Source organism: Malurus melanocephalus, unplaced genomic scaffold (assembly GCF_030028575.1).
Source record: "Malurus melanocephalus ecotype Western Australia unplaced genomic scaffold, MMel_1.1 scaffold_37, whole genome shotgun sequence".
Lineage (NCBI taxonomy): Eukaryota > Metazoa > Chordata > Aves > Passeriformes > Maluridae > Malurus > Malurus melanocephalus.
The window spans coordinates 2,610,387-2,623,277 of record NW_026623269.1 but is presented as its reverse complement, the minus strand read 5'-3'; the positions used below and the strand labels follow the sequence as shown (position 1 = coordinate 2,623,277).

The 12,891-nt window shown below is 41.9% G+C and overlaps 2 protein-coding genes across 2 annotated transcripts in view; both read left to right on the top strand.

Annotated features, from left to right (window-relative positions):
• The first annotated feature begins 383 nt into the window (after positions 1-383).
• LOC130572549 (pancreatic alpha-amylase-like) lies at positions 384-9,254 on the top strand. The gene is made up of 11 exons (XM_057364290.1): positions 384-466; positions 1,823-2,034; positions 3,496-3,642; positions 3,920-4,117; positions 4,649-4,879; positions 5,743-5,876; positions 5,962-6,084; positions 6,188-6,287; positions 6,497-6,618; positions 6,733-6,858; positions 7,444-9,254. The coding sequence occupies exons 2-11, from the start codon at positions 1,867-1,869 to the stop codon at positions 7,631-7,633; spliced, it is 1,539 nt and encodes a 512-aa protein (XP_057220273.1). The 5' UTR covers positions 384-466; positions 1,823-1,866; the 3' UTR covers positions 7,634-9,254.
• The window catches only part of LOC130572510 (pancreatic alpha-amylase-like), a 7,462-nt gene continuing 1,365 nt past the window's right edge, over positions 6,795-12,891 (top strand). The window contains exons 1-7 of the mRNA XM_057364224.1: positions 6,795-6,858; positions 10,322-10,540; positions 11,123-11,269; positions 11,466-11,663; positions 12,038-12,268; positions 12,650-12,783; positions 12,869-12,886. Of these exons, the coding sequence (XP_057220207.1) occupies positions 10,370-10,540; positions 11,123-11,269; positions 11,466-11,663; positions 12,038-12,268; positions 12,650-12,783; positions 12,869-12,886 (899 nt within the window). The 5' untranslated portion in view covers positions 6,795-6,858; positions 10,322-10,369. The remainder of the gene's footprint in view (positions 6,859-10,321; positions 10,541-11,122; positions 11,270-11,465; positions 11,664-12,037; positions 12,269-12,649; positions 12,784-12,868; positions 12,887-12,891) is intronic.

Below are 12,891 nucleotides of genomic sequence, written 5' to 3'. Positions count from 1 at the left end.
TGCATTCCCATGGGGATTGTGTGGTTGTTTGTTCGATCCCTAAGTTTTTCGACTTCAGTGCTTCAATGGTTCTATGGTAACATGTCCTGCCACCCATGTTGAGCTACAYGTACAGGACCAAGTTATTAAAACAKTGCACAAAGGCCCACAAGTGAATTTTCAAAGCGCCGAAGTAGGATTGACATCAAGGTGGTGCTATGCTCAAGGACAGAAATACTCTTTAAAAAGTGCGGGAGGTGTATGTTCAGAGATCTTTCCATTCTCAAACCTGGGAGCAAATACATTCCAGAARGAAATTTTATATTGAATCAGCGTGATGGTGTGTAATGTGAAACTTGGACAGGCCTGTCCCGCGCTGTCGCTGTCGCTGTGACGGGGCGGGGGCTCGCTGTGCCCCGGCGGAAGGGGCGGTGCGGTCCCGGTACGGTCCCGGTGCGGGCGGCAGGCGGCGGAGTGGCCCCGGCACGTACGTACCGTGTTCCCACCGCGCTCTCTGTCCCGCTGCGGGCTCTGCGCCGGGCAGGAGCACCCGGGCACCGGCCGAGCTCCGCCCTGCCGGGCATGGGGGGGCTCTGAACGAGCGGCCGAGGCGGGGATGCCGAAGGGCGTGCTCTGGGCAGCCGCTGGAAGGGGCAGGGCCCCTGCTGTGCTTCTCTGTGACAGTCTTTAGCCATCTGCTGCTTCAGCAGCTCTGCGTCAGCCCTCTCCAAATTAAAAAACTTGCTGGTGTGTTGGCGATGGTGGTTGGGCTTCACRGCACAGGCTGCAGCTGAAGACAAGATGTTCTCGTTTGTTTCGTAAAKCTTTGCAGAGACTCTTCACTCCCAAGTTCTCTGTACTCCAGTCAATATTGCACTCTTCTACATGGCCTCTTGCCATTTTTCCAAGTTTCAAAAAGCATTCTGAAGCTGGAGCCGTTGTAGTGTGGGGATTTCAACATCCCCATTCTCTTACTGTTGCTTATATTGAAGCCAGAGCAGCCATGAACCTATCTCAGAGAAATTAAAATTTATATGGATCTTCTCTTTAAGCACTAGGCCATGGAGCTGGTTGGGTCAAGGTGTATTATTCTTACTGTTTTGTGTAATTTACTGCTTGGTGTATTTACTGCTGTAAGTAAAACTTGCCAAGCTGATAAAAGGCTTCTCTCATCAGAGAAGATCGAATTTTCTTAGCTTATTTTCTCTTAATGTATGTTCTCTATCAGGGCAAAAAGGCATTCTTTCATGTAAATGCAAGCATGCAGGACAACTGCTTGTGGCTGAAATTTATCTGTATACTTTACTGAAGATAAGCAAATTATTGTCTTAAAGTTATTTTCTTCACAAGTAGAAAAGCAAGCTAAATATACCAAATGTTTAATTCTAAATAACTACCTGCTTGTGAAGAACAGTGACAGCTGATAGCAATGGGCTCTGTAAGGCAGATTCTACACTTTATAAATTGGAATATATTGTGCCTAAATTTGCTCCAAAGAGTGCAGCTCCATTGCCTGAGAGATATGGATAATCCTTTCCTTGGTGCAAAAATGAGGGCTGTTTTGTAGAAGTCATGTCAGATTTTATATAAACTTAGATCTGGATACCTGTATCATAGCAGGTTGGGGGTTTTGGCAGTGCATTTCCAAGTGTATGTTAAATCAGGAAAAGGATTGGTTTCCTTCRCATAGCAAACCTGTGAGTATGAGAGTTTGATATAGTTTAGATAACATCCAGTTTCTCATACAGCGTGACAATAGAATGAAGTTAAATGAATAGGATGGCAGAGATGGATGTTTTCTTTTAAATGTGTTTTTTCTAATATCTACTATACCCTCTTGCAGGAACATAAACAGTGAGAAAAGCACAGCTGATCCCAGAACACTGGATGGGTATCTATTTTCTTCTGTTAATTGTAGGGTTTTGCTGGGGGCAGTACAGCCCCAACACCCTCCCTAGGAAAACATCTATTGTGCATCTGTTTGAATGGCGCTGGCAGGATATTGCTCTGGAGTGTGAGYGCTACTTAGCTCCTAATGGATTTGGAGGAGTTCAGGTATGTCTGTTCCTATCACTAGGTAGTAAAATTGCTACATAGGTGTTAATTTATTTTTCACAGAAAATGTTCAATTCACTAAAGGACAGGTAGTGGGAAAGAGAAATAGAAATTGGTAATGGAAGTAGTAAATGCTGACAAATATATTCTTCAGCTACCAAAAAGTAARCATGAATTTATTTCATTGCTCCAAAGTGCATGTTTTGCACTCTGTGCTATTAAATTTTGATGAATTAGAGTTGCACATCACTTGCTAAATTTTTTTTTACTGCTGTGAAGAGTAATCTGTGTTTATGTGCTTGATATTATTTAAATCAAGAGAAGCTCTAAAGAGCTAGATAAATGTAGACTGAAACTATGACTAAAAAAAAGGGCTCCCAAACAGAGTAAAGAGAGTGCTAAAGGTTTTACAAAAGGCTGCTCAGTGTTCACCCAGACTGGCAGGTTTCTCTCTGTAAAGCACAGTGTCACAGTAAGCCACYGAGACCCTTCTTAGTAGGAACTTGGCATGAGCAGGCGGAGTTGAATTGTCACAGGTTTGGTGAAGGTGTCCCTGTGTGACAGGGACAGTTCAGTTCCATCTGAACAACAAAGACGTGTTCCTGTTGAACCAGTATTGGCACTTGGGTGGKGTAGCATGGCAGGAGAACAGCCACCTATGAAACTGTTGGAGTTTGTCTGTCAGTTTAKGAAAAATTGGTGTGAAGTCTGCCTCTCTTGTAGCCTAAGTGATTGCAAATTGGCCTGAGAGGGAACTTTTCCCAYAGTTTTCAAATAAAATATCTTTTCTTTGCAGCCTTCTTTCCAGGTACACAGACCAGATTGATTTAAAATTGATTCCTCAGACTGTGCYATATGCCTGTATAGCTTTTTAATCSATTYTGTGGCAGAGTCTCAAGAAATTGTTTTTCAGATGATGACTTGTTGAACTGGTCAGGAAGGTTTGGTAGCCAAGAGGCTGTAGGGATCTTTCTGAGAAGTGGGTGGGATCAGGTTGTTTTGCCCAGAGGCTTGGAGGTAGCAGCAAAAGCTTGGTACCTAAAAAGTATCCTGAAAAGTCTGTAAAAGAAAGGTATAATTCACCTGGAAACTTGTAAGATTTAGGTCAAGAATGCTTTCATCCAAAGCATTTCAAAAATGGGGAGTTGAATCAATTTAAAGGCAGGATGTTACGTCAGTTGTTAGGCTCTCAGTTCCTTCCTCTRCTGATCTAGTTCTTCAACTTCAGAYGCTTCTTTTTGAGGCCTGCAGCCACAAAGATAATTAGGACATTCTGTCCACAGACCTAATTTTATGTTTCTACCAGTTGAAGGCCAGGCCTAGGTCTTATTCCAGCCCACTAYAGTGTAAGCAGAAGATACTGAGGATCTAAGTGGTTTATGTTCTTTCTCTAAAAATACTGGGCAAACAAATTAACCATTATCAATATCCTGTTACCAAGTGTCATTGTTTTATTCACAGATTTCACCTCCAAATGAAAATGTTGTCATTACTGACCCCCAACAACCATGGTGGGAAAGATACCAGCCTGTCAGCTACAAGCTATGCACAAGATCTGGAAATGAAACTGAATTTAGAGACATGGTGACCAGGTGCAACAATGTTGGAGTCAGTACTTTTAAAACCTTCTGGTGTTTACAGTGCAAGGGCATAGACAAGCAGTGATTCTACATTTAAAAGAATGGATGCAGTGTTATCTGCCTGTCTGTTGAACTGAATGTTTTATCATCATTGCTCTATGCTAATAAAAAAATGAATGAAATSTTGGATGAAACAAGCAAGCAGAAATAGGGGGATTGGGCAGGAGGTATGCGAGAGAGAACATTAATTAGTGATGCTGTGGGAAGTAGCTTTCTCAAATTGTAATGTGAATACTGTTCTCTAGGTACACATTTATGTGGATGCAGTAATCAACCATATGTGTGGAGCGAATGCTGGGGCTGGTGACCATGCTACTTGTGGAAGCTATTTCAATGCAAAGACTGAACATTTCCCAGCTGTGCCCTATTCTGGCTGGGACTTCAATGATCCTAAATGTAAATCTAAAAGTGGAAACATTGAGAATTATCATGATATATCTCAGGTAAACCTACAACTATAGTTTTCATGTACATCTGTTCCTGCACTGTGATTTCTTTGCTCTCATTTACAGTGAGACATTTTTTAAAAGGAATAAAAAAGTCTCATGTAAAACCATCCAAATTAATGACAGAGGTTAGTGTTGCTATCAGGAATACTACTTCTTAAAGAGATAGCTGTACTTGAGACAATGGCTAATTTCAGATTTAGACTAATGTGCTTAGTTACTTAATAAAGACAATTTAAAGCTCATAAAATCTATTTAGTGTGTTAAAAAAGGTAGAACTTACTATTTGCCTTTTATTGTAATTTGGAAACTTTCTTTGGTCTCAATTTGAAAAAAGAGGGGTAAAAGCAGTTTCTTAATGCAGCATCTGTGTCGATGACTTCCCAAGGCAAAGACATGCATGGGGAACAAAGGCTACTGAAAGTTTTATTTGGCATTGTTACATAGGCAAGGATATTCAAAATGTGTGTAGAACACTACATTAAGTTCATTAGGTGAAAAATGTTTCATTTCAGAATTTGTGTGCAGGTCCGGAACTGCCGCTTGGTCAGCCTTCTGGACCTGGCSCTGGAGAAGGACTACGTGCGCTCCAGGATTGCTGAGTACATGAACCATCTCATTGAAATTGGTGTGGCAGGATTCCGSATCGATGCTGCCAAGCACATGTGGCCTGCCGATGTCAAGGCGGTTTTAGACAAGCTGAAGGACCTAAATACTGAATGGTTTCCTGCAGGAACTAAACCTTTCATTTACCAGGAGGTAATCCCCATTCTTTTAGATTTTGCTTTACAAGCATCTTGCAAGCACAGTATAGACTTGGTCACACATGGGAAGCAATGCCTTGCCTGGGCTGAGCCAAAGCAAATCTATAGAAATCATCCTGAATATTTAATTACCATAATCTACAAATGTCAAATCTGCCCATGAATAGTAATTGATGTGCAAAATGTCCTGCTTGTATTGGACCTTCTGGATTTAGGTAATCTGGAAATTTTATTGAGATGAAATTTACGATGTTGAAGTTAATGTAAAAATTCTGTTGGTTTAAAAGAGATTCCATTTCCTAAGTTTTAAATTCTGGATAATAAATTGCAACAGAAGACATAAAGTTTCAGACCATAATCAACATTTCTTTTCCGGTGGCATAACAACTGTTACTTGATATTCCAAATTTGTATTTTACATTTGAATAACAAATTGGAATAATCAGATAATTGTTGGTTTCAGTCAGCAGAAGCTAAGCTTGCTACACACACTTTATTAAATTAGTATATTGCCTGCAAAGCCAGGTCAGGTAGAAATATTCTTTAGCTCCATAGTGAAACAAGGCTGCTCAGTTCCTGGAAGCAGAGGTGTTGGTAACCATACTAAATATAAAGTTGGTATGGCCCAAGCCTTAGTTATGGCTAAGTGATCTAGCAGTGTAAGGAGAAATAGGATGGAGATGGAAAAGAGGTTCACAGCTGGGCTGAGCTAAAAGGAGAAAATAGCTTTAAATACAATTTTGCAAGAAGGCCGGATTTCATAATTGGCTCAAGTACTACCCCTTGGTTAACCCAAAGTCTGAGGCAATGTCTTTTATTGGTTTGGTAGAAAGAAATGCTCTATTTTTCCTGTACCAGGTAATTGACTTGGGTGGAGAGCCCATCAAAGGCAGCGAGTACTTTGGAAATGGCCGAGTGACAGAATTCAAATACAGTGCAAAACTGGGGACAGTGATCCGCAAGTGGAATGGAGAAAAGATGGCCTACTTAAAGTAAGGATGAAGGTGCTGCAGCTTATCCAGGATTCACTGGATACAAGGGTTGACAGGGTAGCTTCAAGTCTGTGTTTTTGCCTAGGAACTGGGGAGAAGGCTGGGGCTTTGTGCCTTCCGACAGAGCCCTGGTCTTTGTGGATAATCACGACAACCAGAGAGGGCACGGGGCTGGCGGAGCTTCTATTCTCACCTTCTGGGATGCCAGGTAAGGGATTGCTCATGTCTGGCTGATGCTTCTTTCTTGTGCTTGTTTGTTCTCTGGCAGGTTCCTCCTTCCATGTCTCATTCCTTGTTTGTCCAACAAACAGGCTCTATAAAATGGCAGTTGGTTTCATGCTTGCCCATCCATAYGGGTTCACACGTGTGATGTCAAGTTTTCGCTGGCCAAGAYATTTTGAAAATGGAAAGGTGAGCTTGTGATGCTGAAGATGCRTCCATKGGGRTTAAGGGTCAGAACAGGGTCAGAGAAGTAGTCCAGTGCATTTCAGTTTGTTAAGTGATTTCACTGACAGCTGTCCCGTGTCGGATCTAGCTGGTGAAACTGGTGAAGCTTTGCTCTCCAGATGGGCTCTTTGTATTTTCAGTCAGAAGTTGTAAACCTGTGTTTTYAATGACAGGACATCAATGACTGGGTTGGACCCCCAAGTAACTCGGATGGCTCCATAAAGCCTGTGACAATCAACGAGGACACGACCTGTGGCAACGGCTGGGTTTGTGAACACCGCTGGCGTCAAATCAAGTAGGGCACTGGGGAGGAACAAGGGGTAGAAGAGATTGCTTTTTTTTTTTTTTCTGTTCCATGTGGCTTTGGAGCTGTTGCAGGTGCAGTGACAGGCGTGCTGTGTGTTTTCAGGAACATGGTTAAGTTCCGTAATGTGGTGGATGGTGAGCCTTTCTCCAACTGGTGGGACAATGGCAGCAATCAAGTGGCTTTTGGCCGTGGTAATAAAGGCTTCATCATCTTCAATAATGATGACTGGTAAGTCAGAGAAATAAATTATTATTTAATATTATTRTTAATAAATTATTATTTTTATTTTAAATAATGAAGTTTGTAGTGAAACCTTTTAAAGTATTGCTAGTTTGACCAGGTCTTTCTGATGGAGGCCTCAGTAGCTGCCAATTTAAACTTCTCATTTTCCACTCTACCAGAGACACTCTTCACTCTTGACAGTTAGTCCTTGTGGTCTTGCTATTTCCCACTTCCAAAGCTGGCTCTGTCACTGAGCCTGGTCAGCCAGCAAAGTCTGAACTTAGAGCAGTCAGGGGACTTGTGAACCTGGGGATATATTGCAGGTGTGACAGGTTTAAAAACTATATTGCGATCTTTTACACTAGAAAGAAATAATAAGAGAATGATAGTATGTCAGGTCTGTAATATTTAGAAATATGTTGGGGTGATGAGCAGTTTGAAGGGGGTAGTTATTGAATAGATTCTGCAGCGTGCAGAGAAGGGCTAGAGGATAACTCCAGAATTACTTAACATCTGAGAAGACCTCCAGTATGATTTGCAGAGCATTTGAGAGTCCTCATAATCCTTACTGCATTTCATTCTTTTCTAAAGGTCCTTGAATGTAACTCTGCAGACTGGTCTGCCTGCTGGCACTTACTGTGATGTCATTTCTGGGCAAAAGGAAGGTGACTTCTGTACAGCARTTGAAGTTCATGTTGCTGCTGATGGCACGGCTAATTTCCTGATTGGSAATGAAGCTGAAGACCCGTTCATTGCCATTCACATTGATGCCAAATTGTAACCAGATGTGTTGTGCATGTGTTGTTGCTTCTCCTCTGTATTTTTGCTAACAGCAAACAGATGTGCAGAATGTCCTGGCTCTCAGCACTGCATGAACTGAGACAGAGCAAAATGTGTTAGCTGTAATACTAATGAAATAGTGAGCAGCTGCTGTACAGAGATGAGAGCTGGTGATGCCAGTGCAGGTCTGGGAGTGTAGGTATACATGCAAATACACATAAATATACATACGATATATACCGTTTACTATACATGCAAATATACATACCAYCTGCAAATGCTGCATGCATTTGTAAGTGCACTTCAATTCAGCTAAGGGACTAATAAAAATGACAGGGGAAGATARAAATTATTTAATTTAAAATTGTTCTGCTCTGTAGAAATGTAGGTTCTCTTTAAGGGCAAGCAGGACTGGGAATTGACAGGATGTCCAAAAACCAAGAGAAGACCCCTTTGTGCTGAAGCATGGCACAATTCAAGTTGATATCAACAGCTCAGTTGAAAATGCGTTTCTTCTGTTGGTCTATACATTCTCTCTATCTGGTGAATAAAAAATGGCATTTAAATCAAGTTTTTCCCTTTTTGTGTGACAAACCAAACAAGGGGCCTGGGTCAGAGAAAGCTGGTCCATGCCAGTCAGTTATTCTAGCCTGTGGCATCATTCAAGCCTGTACCTGGTTCACAGTCAGCTTGTGCTTGTATAAATCAAAACCATACATCTTCTATTGTTACACCAATACTGACTTGATCTCCTCTGCTGCTGCCTATAAAGAGCTCACCATTAGGATGGTGGGTGCTCCCTGTTATAGGAAAGGAATATGTGGGTTGAAACCTGGTGAAGCCCAGTGCTACATTCAAAACACTTTTGTTAGTTGTTAACTTTATGTCATTTTTCATGCTGTGCCATGTGTGCTACTCATGCTGGTCTGGCTGAATCAAGGAGACATTCAAACGTGTTAATTAACAGAGGGGTAAACAGTTACAGTTACTCTCTGCTGATGCACACAATGACACAGTTGTTTATCTAAAATAAAGGCCACCTACCAGCCCTTTGTGCTGACTTTAAGTCAGCATTTCTTTGCAACCCCCTTGAATAGCCTGCATGGACTGTGTGAGGTCTCCCAGTCCCCTTTGCCAGTAGCTTTGCCATTCCTTGCATCGGGTCTTGAGCATTGGTCCATAGTCTTCTTGCCTGACAGCAGCATATTGTTCACTGGAAAACACATGCCATTGGAAATTGAGAGTCATKCAGTGACATTCTGTCATTTCAATGGGACTCCACAGGGAAAGGTGATGTAAAAATTAACCTCAGKCACATTTAGTTGCCCTCAGTAATATGGAGGAATGATGGCGTCTGTTTTCCCTGAGTTGGTAATCACAAGGTTCAATCACTCACTGGCTCCTTGCTGTTAGTGAGTAGCAAGGTCATTTGCAATAATTTATTATTTCATCGTAGTAGTGAAAAAGAGCCCTTTAATAAGGTCTGTGATACGAAAATGAACAGGTGGAAAAATGGGATCTGCTTGTGTGTTTTGGCCTTGAAGACCAAATCTGGGAAAGAGAATGATGAATGTGACACACTGGCTTGGCTAGTTTCAGAAAGAGCACACCAGAAGGAGTTCAGGCACTTTGTACCTGATGTTTCTTCTGGATTAGCTGTGACATATTTTTGAACTTTTTTTCTCTCACAGATATTAATCAAATGGCAGTAATTTTCTGGTCTTTGTATTCTCTTGAGTATTGTTTTCTGGTTAGTATGACTCAAGTTTATTCAGGGAGGATTGTTGCTGAGACCTTGATCTTATAAGTCAGTTTCAAAGGAAGACCTGAAATAATTTAATAAAGAAAAGTCAAAAGTTGTCGTTTTTTTGAAGGAGGAAATTKTAGGAAAAGCAAGAAAGTACTTGGGCAACAGCTCTAGCTTTCAGATGCTGTTACAGGACAGGCAGCTAAAACTCAYCTGCACTATCATTTGCATCTGATTTTGGATTTTGTTCCTTGGCTCWGATGAATCATTGATCATTTCAAATGAGATGAAGCCTTATGCAAGGTGTCTGCTGGAGAGGCAAATGAAGCTCTGATCACTTACAATCAGGTAGAGCCACAGCTGCTCTGCCTTACTGTATGGAAAAAAAACCAGTAACAGTTCTTAGCAGGGACTGGGCAATGGCACTGGAGAAACATCAGGTATGAAAAGGTGTTTGTAGTCACCAGTGGGATTCATYTAGTGAAGACTCACAACCTCTTGTGTGATAAATCTGTCACTGATTAGGTGGGGTTGTTCAGGTATCCTGGTGTGAACTCAAGTCTAATCCTGAGAGCCTCTAAATGCTGGCAAACCCACTCATTCTCCTTGTGCTGTTAGGTGTCCAGTCATCTTTCAAACACCTCCCACTCTTCCTTCCAGAGACTCCTTTGAGAGTCTATGTGTAATGTTTTGGAATATTTTGATAAAGTATCTTTATTTACATGATTGAAAAGAGTGCAGTTCTGGATTTGGGTGCACTGCTCACAGACCACCTTGCTTATGACCGTGTGTAATCATTGTGAAAAGGTATTTTATCTTCAGCTGTTGGGTAATTTAGGAGAAAACCAAACCAAAGGAATGATTGAGCTAGCTAGATAATAACTGATAACACTGATCCCTGTGAATTTTGACACCTGCAGTGGGAACTTTGTCATCTTGCAGGCACATAAATAGCCAGTGGAAAGATCACAGCCTTACACTGAAGGCACCATGCAAGTCCTCGTCCTCCTCCTCGCAGCTGCAGGGCTTTGCTGGGGGCAGTACAACCCCAACACCCTCCCTAAGAGAACATCTATTGTGCATCTGTTTGAATGGCGCTGGCAGGATATTGCTCTGGARTGTGAGCGCTACTTAGCTCCTAATGGATTTGGAGGTGTTCAGGTGAGTTGTTTCCTGTGAGTAGCAGGAAAATGGCATTGTAATATAAAATTAATAAGTCAAAATGCRTGAGTTGAAGACAGTCAGCTTCTGAGGAGGGAGGGCTGGAAGTAGTAACTGCTGTTAGAAGCAACCCTAAGRCCAATGAATGATGGTGTATCTCTAGCAGATCAAAGGGACGTGCTTTCCTCTGAAAGGCTTCCCCTGAAAGCTAAGTAAAAGGTAAAGATCTTTACCTTATTTCAAGGGAAGCGTATAAGCAYTGAGGCTTGGCTTTCCTAAGCTGTCACTGTTCCAGGTAAAAATAATTCCTGTGGCTCCAGYCCTTCCATGCACATGTTCTTGAAAGCAGTTCTGTGCTGGACCTGGGTAACCCGCAGGAACAACCCAAAATGTCTTTCTGGCTGCAAGATAATGAATCTACARGACAAACATCTCACAGACCTGAGCTTCTGCTGTGGGAGAGAGACTGGGTTGGGCACTAACCTGCCTCTGAGGGCAGAGGTCCTGAGTCTAGATTTTGCCCTTTAAATGCTGAAATAAAACCATTTGATTTCTTACCAAAGTATGTAATTTCATCTGCAGGTTTCACCTCCAAATGAAAATATTGTTATTACGAACCCGAACAGACCCTGGTGGGAAAGATACCAGCCTATTAGCTACAAGCTCTGTACTCGATCAGGAAACGAACAGGAGTTCAGAGACATGGTGACCAGATGCAACAATGTTGGAGTAAGTGCCTTGAAAATCTGTGTCTGATACAGCAAGAAGTACTGTCTCAGCTGAGGGAATGTGCTGCTGTCCACAAAGGAGGTGTAAACTGAAAAGAAACTGAAAGGGAAAAAAATTAATAGTGATGTGGTGAAGCCCTGGCTATCACTTCACACTCACTKCAAAATATACTGAAATGCATATATTGCTTTTCCAGGTTCGTATCTATGTGGATGCTGTTGTCAACCACATGTGTGGGGCTCTAGGTGGCTCAGGCACACATTCTACCTGTGGAAGCTATTTTAATACTGGAAACAGAGATTTTCCAGCTGTACCATACTCTGGCTGGGATTTCAATGATGGCAAATGTAATACTGGAAGTGGAGACATTGAAAATTATGGAGATATGTATCAGGTAACTTCCTCTSGCAAAATTTTCAAATCTTTTTCTCTCTTTCTTTTAAACATGTTCTATGAACTCTACAGTAAGATCATTCAAAGGGTGTAGTGCCTCACAAAACCTGTGCTTAGTCACTTGGCCAGCGAATGAGAAGGCCACACACACAAGCCAAGTAAACCAAAGAATTTGTTCACCACTTCCCTTTGGAAGGTATTCAGCTGTTATCAGGCTTCATCATGTGCAATGGTGACTTGGGAAGACAAATGCCTTCACTCTGGAAATCACTCCACTCCTTCTTCTAAATATAATCCAACCTTATTAACCACTACCCCACCTCCACTCCTCTGGTGTAATACACAGATATGTTTTTTTTTATTTCCGTTGCACAGGTCCGGAACTGCCGCTTGGTCAGCCTTCTGGACCTGGCCCTGGAGAAGGACTATGTGCGCTCAAAGGTTGCTGAGTACATGAACCATCTCATTGAAATTGGCGTGGCAGGATTCCGSATCGATGCTGCCAAGCACATGTGGCCTGGGGACATAAGAGCATTTCTGGACAAGCTGAAAGATCTTAATACTGAATGGTTTCCTGCAGGAACTAAACCTTTCATTTACCAGGAGGTAATATCCCTGTTTTCTCCTTCATATTGATCTTTATCTTTCGTATCTCTTTTGCCTTCTCCTTCAGAAGAAAAATAATACATCTTCATCCAATTTACCCCAGAAGGAGCTCACAATTTACTTGCAGATTACCTGCAGACTTAGGTAGTTTTTGTTTTTAAAAATGCCTCCACCACAGATTGTCAACTTTACCTTTCCTTTCTTCATTCATGTTTTTATATGTGTCCATTGTGTCTTATACTGACTTTGTGTTGATCTACACAACATAAATACTTAAATACTTTTTTCTCAATGTAAWGCGAGAAATAATGTTGAGTGCTGTGCATTGCATTTAGGTCTTTGTGAAACAAGAATGGATGCAAGTTTTCTTTCCTGTACCAGGTAATTGACTTGGGTGGAGAGCCCATCAAAGGCAGTGACTACTTTGGAAATGGCCGAGTGACAGAATTCAAATACGGTGCAAAACTGGGGACAGTGATCCGCAAGTGGAATGGAGAAAAAATGGTCTATTTAAAGTAAGGATGAAGATGCTGCAGCTTATCCAGGATTCACTGGATACAAGGGTTGACAGGGTAGCTTCAAGTCTGTGTTTTTGCCTAGGAACTGGGGAGAAGGCTGGGGCT